The 14663-nt window shown below is 38.0% G+C and overlaps 1 protein-coding gene across 1 annotated transcript; it reads right to left on the bottom strand.

Annotated features, from left to right (window-relative positions):
* Window positions 1-983: 983 nt before the first annotated feature.
* On the bottom strand, window positions 984-13894 carry LOC121168425 (guanylate-binding protein 1-like). The gene is made up of 10 exons (XM_040998533.1): window positions 13705-13894; window positions 13078-13205; window positions 12162-12271; window positions 10455-10651; window positions 8491-8733; window positions 6458-6738; window positions 4748-4960; window positions 2716-2818; window positions 2200-2393; window positions 984-1156 (listed from the first exon to the last, which is right to left on the bottom strand). The coding sequence occupies exons 1-10, from the start codon at window positions 13892-13894 to the stop codon at window positions 1043-1045; spliced, it is 1773 nt and encodes a 590-aa protein (XP_040854467.1). The 3' UTR covers window positions 984-1042.
* Window positions 13895-14663: the final 769 nt, after the last annotated feature.

Raw genomic sequence — 14663 nt, 5'->3', positions numbered from 1 at the left:
GGAGAGCTTTTGGCATTTCATCTGGACATGATGAAGCTAGGTTGTGATAACTATTTTCTTGTGTATCCTTCAGTACATGGTGTGGTAGTGGTACAGTTTGACTGCCTCATTAGCCTCAAGTTTCTGTGTGCCAACGGTCTTAATAATAAAACCACTTTTTACCAAAGTTGACAATTGTGAATTATTAACCATGCAGGATACAAAATAATACATTCTGATGTAATTATGACAATCAGTAATTATTGCAAATGAATGACTCAATTTTTCCTTCTTAGCTATGCATTTTGTGCTGAGTGATGTTATCTAACAGAGGGGCAGAGAGAAAAATGAGGCCAGGTGTTAGGTTTTGTAAGGTTTTAGTCATGTTCCCCAGAGGAATGGAAAGGAACTTAATTTGAGTTTGAATTAAAGCTTCATTCTCTGAATGAGAATACTAAGAAAAAGAGATAAGAGAGCTGGTGACCTCAAAATTTTAAACATTCTAACCAGAGGGACACACCTGCTTTGTGTGACAGGTGTACACTGAATTATACACTGACAAATGTCCTGGGTATTCTAAATAATGATGTCATCCAAATACCACAGACAGAAGTGATGCGTAACTGTGTTCCAGTTTTGTTCAGTTTCATTAGGTTTTCCCTCAAGACGAAACCGTATCTTAGAATAATAGCATTGATCTGAAATTACCTAGAAAGATGTTACATATGGGTGGGAAAGGTCTACGCTGAATGGAACCTGCATATCTTCCCAAAGTAAAATGCACCCAAGGTATACAACAGACTTTTCAGAGCTCTGTCCATGATTTCAAATAAAAAATTCAGTCAAAGGCCACACTAAGAAGAGTACCATGAAAAAAAACACAAATTTAATCCCTCTGTAAGTAACACATGACCATCACAATTAAGTTCCACTTTGCAAATTTTACAGCCAAACAATAGTGCAAACTTCATGATTTCAAGTTAACTTAAGACATTTTGAAGCTGTCACTTCAAATTACTCTCTGAGAATATGGAGATGGATAGAAATATCTTTGCTTGGTTTTTTAGAGGATATTGCAGCCCGATGATTTTTTTGCATTTTCTTTGATATACTGGATCTCTTTTGCAAGTTTCTGACTCTCTTCCTTAAATCCCTCATTGAGAAGTTTTTGTTGTTCCTAAAAGGAAGAGTAGAGAGTGAATCTGTACAATGTAACACATATCCTGTACTTGTGAAATTAATTTCCCTTTTGGTAATTACTGTTGTCTCTCATGGATTGTATACAAATTGTTCCAAAATTTTCCCTTGAAATCCTCTCCTCCCTTAATCTCTCTCTCTCTCCCTTTCTTTTCCCCTCTATCTCCCCTGTACCAGTTTATACTTCAGAAATATAAACACAGTTTCTAAAATATTGGCAACATAGGATATTATCTTTGAAAATCTTCAATCATGTACAATGTCATCTTTCTGCAAAGAAAATAATCTGTTTTCCCCTCCATTTCTGATCTGTAAGTACAGATTCAAGTATTTATCTAGGGAGATCAAAGTAGATAAGCTCTAAGAGAAAGCTAAATAAATGATTCATAGTCAAGGAAGATATTTGAGCCTACAAATTGGTAATACTTTTAAAACTTTATGTGCAGAAATAAGAAAAATAATGGGGCAGATCAGGAGCTTGTTTCACATGGGGAATTTTTGGGCCAGATTCAGGAAAGCTACAGAATAAAACTGGAAAAATACTGACAACACGGGTACATAGGCAGTGTACTTAAATGGGTAGGGTTTGGGAGATCTTCCTGGTCTTTAAGGTGCTGGACTATCAGGTATGGGAGAATAAAAATCAGTTTGGATTCCACTCGCTAGGAGAAACAGATTGACTATTTCATCCGTGGTCTGATGTAGAAATGATTTCACATGAAGTTAAACTTTCCACTTATCATTTGATAAGATAATCCTGGGATTGTAATACAAGATTTGATTATGGCATGTCTGTTAATTTCTTGTCCTTGCCTAACAATCAATAACTTCTGTTTATTAGTGATATGATGTAAAAGGATTATATGGAATTTTGTACAGCAGTTAGATAGCCTTTAGTAACCAGTGATGGCAAGGAATCAAAGAAAAAGAAGATGAAATACAGATTTTAGGCTTCATATTATTTGGTTACAGTTGAATTTTGATTTGGGGCATTAGAAGAGAAAACTGAGATTGATTAAATACCAGAAGTTTAAAAGTAAGCATCCTCTGGTGCTCTGCCATTAACTCTGCCCGATCCTTCTCCATCTTCACCATCGCTTGTTTCAAAAATTCCTCATAACTTTTGGCTTTCTCTTGCAATATTTGTTCATTTCTCTTTTGGTATTCCTGTAACATTTCTTTGGCTTTTTCTGCAGCTTCTGCCTTTATACGTTCAACTGTGGAAGAGAAATAAGAAGATTAAATTGTGTGTGCTCTTCTTGCTTTTAATAATTCATTCTTTTTATAATTAATAATAATTATAAATAATAATAATAAATAATTTATCCTTTTAATAATTTATTCTTGAATAATTGGGAAAATTCTTGGGGAATACTTTTTGTACTGAGTAACTAAAAGACATGTGATCTTAAGAAAAAGAACCATGGAACAATGACTAACAAACTTTTTCTCTTCAATAGAGATTCTGCATGGAGAAATACTATTAACCATCATTTTCAGGGCTTTTCAACTAGGTAGATTATTTTCAACTGTTCTCACCTTCAATATCTTTTTCCTTTTCTGTGAGTGACTGATCTGTCAGTAGAAGAGCTTGAGTAACATCCTCCTTGGAATCTAAATATCTTTTCAATATCTCATCTGCCTATTAACATGGAAGACATTAGAATTGGGAAACAAAAAAAATTAAGAGTTAGGAAACAGAGACTAAATGTTCTGTAATAAATCTGTTGATTGATTTTTACTTCTCATATAACAATTAACTTTGTGCCTCAAATGACATTTGAAATTTAATATATCTAAAACCCAAATCTGGATCTCTCTCTCAAATCCATTCGTTTGCAATGATCCCAAACTTATGATTGAAAAAGTATGAAACGAAGAGGGAGAAAGAGAGAGGAAACTTCCAAGTGTTAGTTCACTCCTCAAAAGCTCCCATCAACCAGGTTGGGGCCTAGCCAAAACCAGGAGACCAGAACTCCATCAAGGTCTGGCTTGTTGGTAGAAATGTCCCAGACACTCGAGCCATCATGTGGTGCTTCAGGAGTTGAATTTATAACAAAAGAACTGGGATTCAAACAAGGCATGATGGAATGAGAGTGTCCCAAATGCCAGTACACTGCAATTTCCCTGATTAGCAAACTTTGTATAACTCTTATCTTTGATGTCTTTCCCCCATTTTATCCCATATATGAGTATAATCACTAGTTGGTTGTGTTGGGTTTAGTGTCAAAATACAGTATGTTATATTGCTTTGTTTTCTACCTTTCCCCACATTTGTCATGTCGTGATGCATTCATAAGTCAAAAAGTTAATCCTGTAGCAGTCAAAAGAATGACTTTTTCATTTAATAACTTGGGACAAATAATAGGAGGGGATATAGGAAGGAATGGAGGGGGTGTGATCCCCTCCATGTAAATCTGTTTTGAAGAAAAAAAAACTTCATATACGCATGTGAGATTATGTTTTTTTCTTTGCTATACTTATGATGAATTTCCTTTTCTTGAGAGCACTTTTTGTCATTGGACTATGACAACAGGAGGCATTCTAATCTCAATTCTCCACTTTGTTCTTTTTAACAGAACTTTGTATTTTCCTAGAAAGATATGGCAAATTAAGATAAAATATTGTATTTCTTCATGCCACACAACTGGAATGCCTTCAATTTTAACCAAAAACAGTGACAGGCATTGTAAGCTGCTTCCTGCAAATCTTAAAGGGACATGACTAAGAAACTCTTATTATTCTGTTTGTTCATCTTTTTTTCTTTCCATTTAGGATATGGAACTGAAAATGCTGAATCTCTAAGAGCTTTCTTAGCATATAAACTGACTTTGAATGTGGAGACAGGTATCAAAAGAGTTAGGGCAGATCAAAGGAAGGGTCCAGACGTCACCTTGTCACATCTGAGTTTTACTTTCCTGATCTGTGTCCACATTTTTTAAAAGTCTGTATAATTTTCAATGTAAGTAATATGCAATCAAACTTAATAGTAGTTTATAGAATCTGAGTGTGCCAGAATAGAATTGGTTAGAGCATAGATTATGCAAACTGGATTTGCACTCAAGCTGTATCACTCCGTACTTCTGTGGTCTTGGCTGAGCTCTTGGGCTTCTCTATGCCTTGACTTTCTTCATTCTTTAAAAGACACACAGTTCATAAGATTTCTGTGAGAATTAAGTGATTTATGCTCTTCATCCCTTTTGTGGAACACTGTGAACAGTATAGATGTGTCAACTTTTTCTTGTAATGGTTTGGCTGATATAATTTTAGCTGTAGATATTTTGTTAGAGGGTTTTTTTTTTGTCCATTTATTTCAGCTGCTTTGTGACTGACAACATATCAAATGCCTTGTATAAGATTAGCTTGAATTGAAGAAGGGGTGAATTTCATTCTGTAAATATTTTAAGAGCTCTATCTGAACCTCCATGATATAATCTATCTGTATCATGGAGGTGTCTCTTAGTGAATAAATCAGTGAGTGAGTGGCAAATGTACCATGAACCCATCACAGTGGGATTTGGAAGTGTCTCCCCAACAAGTCCATAAAAGCGTCACCTACTGCATAGTTTACCTGGATCCCCTTCCCAGGCTCCTGGTAGTACTTTTCCTTCAGCTCTTTGTTCTTCTGATAAAAGAGTCGGTAGCCTCCTGGTTTAGAATAAATGCCCTGCTTCACCTCTTTTTCTAGAGGACCAAAAATATCCTGAAGTAAAGCTGTGCAACGATCTGATGATTCTTTCTCATTCTTCTCACAAAAGTTATTTCGTTTTACATCCAGCTCGGCCTATGAAGTGACAAAAAATAAATAAAAAAGCATAAATGGTGCAGTGAAGCCACGAGTGAGATGTCAACTGTACACAGACTAGGCTGTTGGGAGACTGTGCTGTTGGCTACAGTCATTCTCACCTTGTGAGAAGGCGCATTATAGAATTTATCTAATTCTCTGCGATTCCCTGAAACTCCCTTCCTTTTTTTTTCCTTTCCTTTTTTCTTTTTCAGTTTCAGAGCATACCTCTCAAGGGACAGCACTAATTCACATGAAATTTTCCAGGTTTCTAATTTCAGAACTAGTTAGATCACACATGTTAGGCAAGCAGGTGGAGCTCTGGATCCACTTTGGAGTCTGAGAGGCTCACATTCTGGACACAGAGTCCATATCTGTAGGACATGAAGAATTACACTTATGCCCTGTCTCACAGGCTCATCAGGACTGTGTGACGTGATGTGGAATTAGATCCAAAGGTTTTTCCAAAAGCCCTTTAAAAGTAGTAAGGAATTGATTAGTATTTATTTAATGTGAGATTATATTTCTGTATTATGTCAACAGAGGGCTAACAAAAATGATACAATTTGCACCACAAATATTTTCAGAATTTTGAATATTATAGAATATCACACTTTGCTGTGTTAAATCACTCCAGATAAATATCAAGGCCTTTTTGTGTGTGTGTGTGCTGAGGTTGGAACAGTGGCAGCTGTAAACCAACCAGACACATCCTGCTTTCCAGAACCTTCGAAGGCAGCAATGATCCCTTACGCTATGCTGTCTTCCTTCTGGGGAAGAATTTCAGGGCCACTTGATATGGAATAGTTCTGCTTTAATTCAAAAGAAGGTGGGCTTAAGGACATGTTCAATACAGTTGATTTCTCCAATTTTCTGAATTTTTCCATGGATGTATAAAAATCCAATGGATTCCATCAGGGAATATAAAAGCTGCACATTTTAATTTTAAAAGAAAAAGAAATTGAAGTAGTCCTATGTAGATGCAGCTGGTGGTGTTGGTGCTAAGTCTCCCCCTGTGGTGTTGGTTTGATTCCCAGCTGTTTCATTTCCATCAGGCTCCCTGCTTATGGCCTGGGAAAGCAGCCATGGATCGCTCAAGCATTGATCCCCTATAGCCATGTGGGAAACCTGGAAGACACTCCTGGCTCCTGGCTTCAGATTGGTTCAGCGCAGACTGTGGACATTTGTAGAGTGTACCGGTGGATGGGACATCTGTTGCTTTCTCTCTGCAAATCCGCCTTCTCAATAAAAATAAACAAATCTAAAAGAACCCCATCACATGGTATCTATAGAGAGGGAATGAATTGAAATGCATTTTGTGAGAAAGATGGTTATGGTTTCATTTTAACATATAAGATTAAGCATATTCTATTATTTAATAATGTTAGTAAACATATACACGTAACTCAGTGCTATTCTTTTGAGATCTGAAGAATTTCTCTTCTCACTGAGAGCCTGTGTTTTTCTAACTCTCATAACTCATAACAGAAAATATACCGCTAATTCCTTCTGGAAATGTTGATCCACATCCCGAAAGGAATTCTTCATGAAGACATCAATGGCTTCTCTCTCAGTGATCCTGTGCAGGTCCAGCAGCTCCTGGAGGGTGTCTGTGGGCAGCTTCACCTTCTGGCTCATCTGCTGGTCATAGTGGGCAATGGCCTTTTGCACTGCAGCTGAGTTCTCTATCTGGGCCAAGGCCAACACTGCGTTCTCCATGCAGGGCAGATCTCCACTGCTGATGGCATTGACGTATGTCAGTACCAGGTTCCGTAGACCTACAAATCGAGAATTTTTAAAAAATTAATGACTATTGGGCCCGGTGGCTTGGCCTAGCGGCGAAAGTCCTCGCCTTGAACGCACCGGGATCCCTTATGGGCGCCGGTTCTAATCCCAGCAGCTCCACTTCCCATGCAACTCCCTGCCTGTGGCCTGGGAAAGCAGTCGAGGACGGCCCAAAGCTTTGGGACCCTGCACCCAGGTGGGAGATCTGGAAGAAGTTCCTGGATCCTGGCTTCAGATCGGCATAGCATTGGCCGTTGCAGTCACTTGGGGAGTGAATCATTGAACGGAAGATCTTCCTCTCTGTCTCTCCTCCTCTCTGTTTATCTGAATTTCCAATAAATGAATAAATCTTTAAAAAAATTAATGACTATTGACTTATAGACAGAGTATTCTGTATACTTTTAAATAAGTGTCATAATAGTTTTAAAGGTTTTCTGAGGAAGAATTGTGATGGAATCTTTTGTTTACTTCTAGATACAGAGGAAATCAAAATCTTCTTTTCTTCCTTCTTTAATTTAGTAAAAGTAGGTATTAGGCTGATGGATAAGGATGAAACGACATTTTGGGACCAATATTGTAAGTTTAGGACTTTTCTTACCTATATTGTCCTTTCCTAATTTCTTTTCTATTTTTTCCCTCTGCACTGTTTACTAAAAAGGCCACGGAATAAGTTATCTGACTCCCTCTTCCCTCCTTCTCTCTTCCCTCCATTTCTCCTTATCTCCCACTTTCATGAGGTTGCAGATTTCCTTGCTTCTTGGTTGTCTCTACATGCCATTATTTATATGTGAAGTTATTCCTAGCTACCTTTCTAGATAACTGCTATTTCTAAAGCTTTATTTCATTGTTTTGAAAGGCAGTGTTACAGAAAGCAGGAGAAACAGAGGGAGCTCTTCCAATCTGTTGGTTTACTCCCCAAATGGCCAAAAGGTCAGAGATGGGCTGATCTGAAGTCAGGACCAGGAGCTTCTTCTGGGTCTCCTTCATTGGTTCAGGGAGCCAAGGACGTGAACCATCCTTCACTGCTTTCTTTCCCAGGCCAAAAGCAAGGAGCTGGATTGGAAATGAAGTAGTGGGAGTATTAGCCAGAACCCACATGGGACGCAGACGCCACAGGTAGAGGTTTAGCCTCCTATGCTGTGTTGCTGACCCCATTCACTCCTATTTTCAAAATTCTCTTTCCTATATAAATAATTTCTCTCAGTTTAAATGATGTCTCATTATCCCATGCCTTTTACACATTCAAAGCAGCCTAATATTGATTTGCATGTTATGAAATTTTGTGCTTTTCATAAACCATATTCTCCCACCAACATACTAGAATAGGGTTATAAACAATCGTATTTAAATCTAAATACCAAGCTGTATGTACAAGAACAAGAAAATGGCACTATAATAAGTAGCAAAGTGTCATTTAAATATGACATTTATTTGAATTTGTTACTCTGTTTATGTGACTTGCAATAGGCCGTTTTATAAATGAGGACCTGAGGAGTTCATGGAAAGCGTTGCTAAGGCAGAGTTGGATTCTAGTTATTTCATTTTTTCCTTCTTTTTACTGTGACTATGAAATAATACAGCAAAGATTAGCTACTATGTAAGATTAAAATGTGTTTGTGTTGTGTTTTCCTTGGTGTCCTTGATTACTAATTTGTCAGAAGTGATTTTTATATCTCCCTTTCAAAATTTGTATAATGAGCAAAAGGAAAGTCTGTTTTAGGAGAGGGTAGAGGGAGGCGACTCACGAGGCCCGTTGACTGTGATGCCACCTGACAGGGTCTTGGCTTCAGAATTGTTGAAGATGTAGGAACAGAATTCAGCCTCTTGTTCTAGGAATTCAGGGTTCATATTTTCCTCTTTTACATGCTCCAGGTGGATAAGGAACTTCCTCTGAGCAGGACGGTCGAAGATGAAGCACTTTTTATTGGGGAAAAACTTTCGGATGCATAGCCGAGGCTCATTAAAGTTTTCTGTTTTTTCATCAGTACCTGCCAGAATGAAAATTAGAGAGAATACAAGTTGAAAGCAGTTTAGGTAAGTGTCTTTCAACCATAAAATTCTCATAAACATAGTATAGGAAGAAAACTTAAAATGATAATTGAGGAAAAAAGGAAATCAAATAATTAAAGAAAAGAAAGTTTTTCTCCAAAAACATGTAGAAAAGCAATGTAAAATGTATCACAATTATTTTAGTCAAGCAGCGTTTTCATTTCCTCAAATAGAGCAGTTATGATCAACAGTTATAAAGTGATCCTCTCCAACATCCACACAGAAATGTTTTATATAGAGATATCCAAGATGAATGAGAGGAAAATGATATACTGATTCTGAAAACAAGAAGATAATATAAAAAAGGGAGGAAGCGCATTCCCAGGGTACAACTGGCGAGAAGTTTCCAGTGGAAATTCTACGGATGCTGCCAAGTAGCAGGGATGGTATTTGCAGGCAACAGCAAATGAGACACTGCTGGCAACTCCCACAGCCACTGGCTGGAGGGGACATCATCTTGGATTGAGGTGAGATGAACCTGCAGCAGCCCATTGCACTGGTGTTTGGTCCAAAGAGCTAGCGGAAGGCCAGGCACCCACCTAACCCCATGAAGGAGCAGAAGATTTTGTTCCTCTGCTCCTCTCACAAAGGGATCTCATGACCAGAAGGGAGGAAACACCACGTTAATACGGCAAGAAGAGGCTGCTGAGGCACATGGGTGCTTGGGACATTCTACTAGAGTGATGTATCCAAGGTCCCCACTGACTGAATCTGGACTGGGGGGCTCGGTGGGTTGCACACGCCAGTTGGGCCCACAGAGCACTTCCCTTCCTTCACTCTATCTAGACACCTGCCCTCAAGGTAGAGCACTGTCACACCTCTAGCAGGTACACTGCTGCCTATGGAAATGCAGTTGCTCTTCTATGGGGAGGCTGAGCGAAATAGATCAGTTCCAAAGGGACAAATAATATATGATTTTCCTGATTTGTGGTAACTAATATGGAAACTTTAAAAAGCAATATATATGAGCAAAATTGCCATTTTGTTATTTGATTATTTATAGTCCTTGTCTATTCTCTTGAATAGCAGTTTTCATCTTATTACTGTTGAAATCTGTATTTGATCGAGGATTGAACTTGTGAATATAAAGCAAATGAAAGTATGTCATTATGGAATTTAAAAGAAAAACTAGAAAAGGAGAATAGCAAGGAGGGAAGAGCTTGAAATATCACTATGTTCTTAAAACTGCATATATGAGATACAGCAATTGCTTCCTTTTATGAATTTTAAAAAGTAAAAACAATTTGGGCCCAGCACAATAGCCTAATGTCTAAAATCCTTGCCTTGCACGCACCGGGATCCCATATGGGTGTCAGTTCTAATCCCGGCGGTTCCACTTCCCATGCAACTCCCTGCTTGTGGCCTGGGAAAGCAGTCGAGGACAGCCCAAAACCTTGGGACCCTGCACCTGCGTGGGAGACCTGGAAGAAGTTCCAGGCTCCTGGCTTCAGATCAGTGCAGCACCAGCCATTGCAGTCACTTGGGGAGTGAATCATTGGACGGAAGATCTTCCTCTCTGTCTCTCCTCCTCTCTGTATATCTGACTTTGCAATAAAACAAATATATATATTTTTAAAAGAAGTAAAAACAATTTAAAAAAGAAATACTTATTCTGATATCCTTTTTCCTGTGTTCCCCAACAACCACCAGGCCCAGTAACCTTGTCTTAGCTTCAGCGAATTCTCCAAATACTCATCAGCTGTAATGGGTTTCCCATCTGCTTCCAGTGCCAGGGAGAAATCTCTCAGAGTCCACACGAAGTTTGGAAAGAAGCCCACAAAATTAGCTGAGTCTTCCACTTTACTGTCAGTAGTTGAAGATCTTGCCCTGATTCGCTGTGTCAACTCTGTCACAAAACTGTGAACCCAGATTAAGGAAGTTTCAGCAACGTGCCATTGTTTTATATATATAAATATTTGTAATGCATATTTATATATTTACTGCTTGGGCTTACCTAAAATAACTCACTTTTCTTTATTAACTCATCCCTTAATAGATACCCATTCATAGAACTCATTCATTCACAAATGTTGTCTCAGTACTTAGTATGCGAGGTATTAAGAACTAAGGACTAGGTTCTTATGCCTAAGATCTAAGAAAACCTTAATGAATGAGGTAATGTCATTGTCACAAAGCTTACATTCTACCAATGGTGAAGGACATCATCTGTGAATGGTATGGGGATTTACTATAATGGGAAAGACTGGGGCAGGAGTAGCTTGGGACAGAGAAATTGAGCATTGTGATTCTTGCATTTTAAATGTGGGCTCTTTCCTATGCATCTAAATGGAGATGTTACAGCATCTGCTGGATATGGAATTTGAACTTGTTACTGGAAAGCCTTGGTACCGATGAGATCACCTATGAACAGGAGGAGAAAATGTGAAAAGTGGCACAATAACTAAGAGTTAGGGACCAGAGTACGAGTGCGCATCAGAGAAAACATCAGGTATGTTTCTGAAAGAAAATTTAGATTGATTTACTCAAATGTTGCTGTGACATAAAATACAATGAGACTTTCCATAAAGAGAGAACAGTGTGGTAATGACCTTGATAAAGGTAAATTAAGTGAACTTTGAAAGAGAATTTAGCAAATGTAATTTATGAAAGTGATGGCATAGCTATGGATCTAAAACAGTTAAAGCAGGTGGTGGAGAATGAAGATATGAGAAGCTGTAGAATTGAGATCAGAATGTTAATTGCTACTAAGAAGACATGAAAAGCTGAGATCTTTAACAAATGAAGGATGTGTTATTGCTGGGTAGTTGGAAGAGGACTGCAACAAATAAGTGTAATGGCCATGGTAGCCTAAATGGACATACACCTCAATGGCATGGCAGAGTAACGATAGGATCTTCAAAAACAGTAATAAGGAGCATGGATGCTGAATAACTCATCTCTGCGACCTATGATATTCAATATGTTCTATTAAAGATAATCACAACACAGGTGCTTAGGAGGAGATAGTATGTAAGACGGGTTATTTACATTATAGTGTAGAGTGAGGAATCTATGCTAATAATAGTAATGACCATTATAATTATATTTTGATATAGCATAAGTTATACAAATATTATGTTATAAAACATAATTTCATATAATATTTAGAGTTATTAATAATATAAATAATTATAAAATATAAAATTGTAAAATATAAAATATTAAAATTAAAATATATTGAGATGATAATAAGGGTATAGCGATTTCATAAAGTGAAAGCACAGACTGCAAGGTATATTGAGCATGTGGACTGAGCAGAAGAGTAAGTCAGACAGGGAGTGTACACAACTTCGTGCAGATGACTGGTGAAAGGTGCATGTGACCTGGAGTACTTGATGTAGTGCTGTCAGAACCTCTGAAAGGATACTGCAGTTGGTCCATGGCCTGCTGATTGATGGTTCCAATGCTATTATATACGAAGGTGCTGCTCAGGAGGATCGCCAGGGCAAAGATCCAACAGTCATTCTGTTTGTTCCCCTGTAAGTCAGTGTGAGAGTCACATGAGAGGTCAAGAGAATGTGCTAGAAACTCAGTTACGCAAAGACTGAACTTCAGCTTTCACTCTTGTTACATGTAGAAATTTGAGCAATCCACTTCCCCATGTGTTTTTTCCATTTGTATAAAGAATTTATGAAAATTCAATGCATGCTATTGTGAGGGTACTTTAAAATGTTCATAGGCTATGAAATTAAGTGGTAAGTTTGAACAAGGTTTCTGGTGCAGTGGTTAAGATGCCTGATTCCATGTGGAAGTGCTGGGTTTGAGTCACATCTCTGCTTCTGAATCTCCTGTTAATGCGCACCGTGGAATGCAGAAAATGCTGAATACCAAATCAAATGCTTGGGCCCTTGCCCTGCTAATGTTTGTGCTGGGTTGAGTTCCCAACTCTTGCTTTTGGGCCCAACTCCTTTCTTTGGGTTGTTACAGGCTGGGGATTAAATCAATGGCGGGAAAAGCACTTTAGTATGTTGAAAATCATTCTTCAAAAGCAAATCTAATTTTCTGCAAAAAGTTTTAAAACTCATGTAAAGTACAGAAGTGCTTTTATTATCCTCATCAGAATATTTTTCTCTGATATGAGAAAAGGATCAGAAATGCTATTGGATTATCAATTATTTTACAAGTTGGCTTATAAATAATTAGTTGAATTCATGGCCCACTCTCAATTCTTGTCCTAAGGTTAGTAAAAGAATAATAATTTGCATGATTAGCATAAATCAGAGGGACAGTAAAAGAACAAGAGGGTCATTGTTCTCGTGTAAGAATTGGGAATTCTCTTCTACCTTCTCTACATCTCCCATGCCTTCGGTGTCAAGCAGAATGAGAGTGTGGTCTGACTTCTTAGGGTGGGGTATGCACCACATCCAGATGCCTTTGGTGTGAGATTGCACCGTGTATCCCAGAGAAAAACCTGCAGAGGAGACAAGGTATCAGAGTGGAAGTTGGAAGGTTAGAGGCAGGCAGTCTGTGAAATGGAGAGAAAATTAGCATAATGTATGGAGGGAGTTAAAAAAGACTGCAACACAAGCATTTATATTAATTATAATACTAGAACAAGGGAAATTAAAACATCAACACACACTAAAACATTTATTTTACCCAATACTTTAGTAGATGTTTGCCATTACTACAGAAAAATTATAGTAAGTGATTTAAAACTCTCATGCAATTTTCTCAATATTTTATTTCTTTCATGTAAGTACATTTATACCTTTAAAATAAAGGCCAATGGGATGAAAGAATGAGTTTTCTTTCATGCTCCAAATAGACTACAAGGAATCCAGGAACAGGCTAAGTTAACTCTCAATGTCCATTCTCTCCCTGTCCTTTTCTCTTTACTTCTCCCCACTGAGTGATGACAGTTTGGGTGGACAGAGGAGACCCCGCAGAGCTCAGCTGGTGTCACTCACCCTTTTCCTTCCCAGCCAGCTTATTCATCAGGTAGGACTTGCCCGTGCGGTAGAGCCCCACGATAGCCACCACCACCACAGGCTGTGTAATGGCAGACAGGATCTGCAAAGCTCCCTGGTTGGCTCTCAGTTGCCCATCAGTGTTCTCAATGAGGCACATGGGACTTGGCATGTGGATTTCTGACTCCATGTTCCCTTGTCTGAAAGAAAGCAATGTCTAGTCAGCTGACAGGAATTGCACAACTGAATTAAACTTTTGTTTTCGATCCTTGCACTTTGCTCCCATGCATTTTTAAATGTCCTTATTGGCAGTCCTATAGAGTGACCAATGATTTTTCTTTTAACATAACTTTACTATATATTTACAGATAATTTTCAAAATTGCTATGAAGATTTTAGAAACATTTTTCAAGTTTTCCAAATGTGATTGTCTAACAAAACTCTAAAACAATTACCAAGCCATCATTTTAACACAGCTTTAACGAACCTTCACACCCTGTCTTCACAATAAACAGTTAATGTCCTTTTTCTGCTGCCCCATCGGTCCAGGATTCATTGCATTTAGTTACTATTCTCCCTCAGAGCCCTCTCATCTCTTATGACTGTTTATTGTGTCCTATATTTCTTGATTTTAAAGTTCCAAAGAGTACTGGCCTATAATTTGTAGACTCCATCAACTTGGGTATTTCTGATGCTTCTTCATTATGAGGTTGAACTTTCACATTTTTTTGGCAAGAACAACAGAGAAGTGATATTGACATGGAATTTTTGATGTTATGCCTGTAACTTTTGCTACTTGATTAGGATGTTGTTATATTTTTGTACTATAAAAACACAGTTCATCTCTTTTTTTCTAAGTCTATTTCTTAGGACCCTTTTGTACAATGCTGATATAATCTAATTACACTTTCATGCAGTTTTGGTCTCCCTAAGGAGAAGAATCTGCTAAGCAGATATAC

This window comes from Ochotona curzoniae, unplaced genomic scaffold (genome assembly GCF_017591425.1).
Source record: "Ochotona curzoniae isolate NIBS_2020 unplaced genomic scaffold, NIBS_Ocur_1.0 scaffold_1037, whole genome shotgun sequence".
In the NCBI taxonomy this organism is placed as follows: Eukaryota; Metazoa; Chordata; class Mammalia; order Lagomorpha; family Ochotonidae; genus Ochotona; species Ochotona curzoniae.
This window is presented reverse-complemented; position numbering and strand designations above follow the sequence as displayed.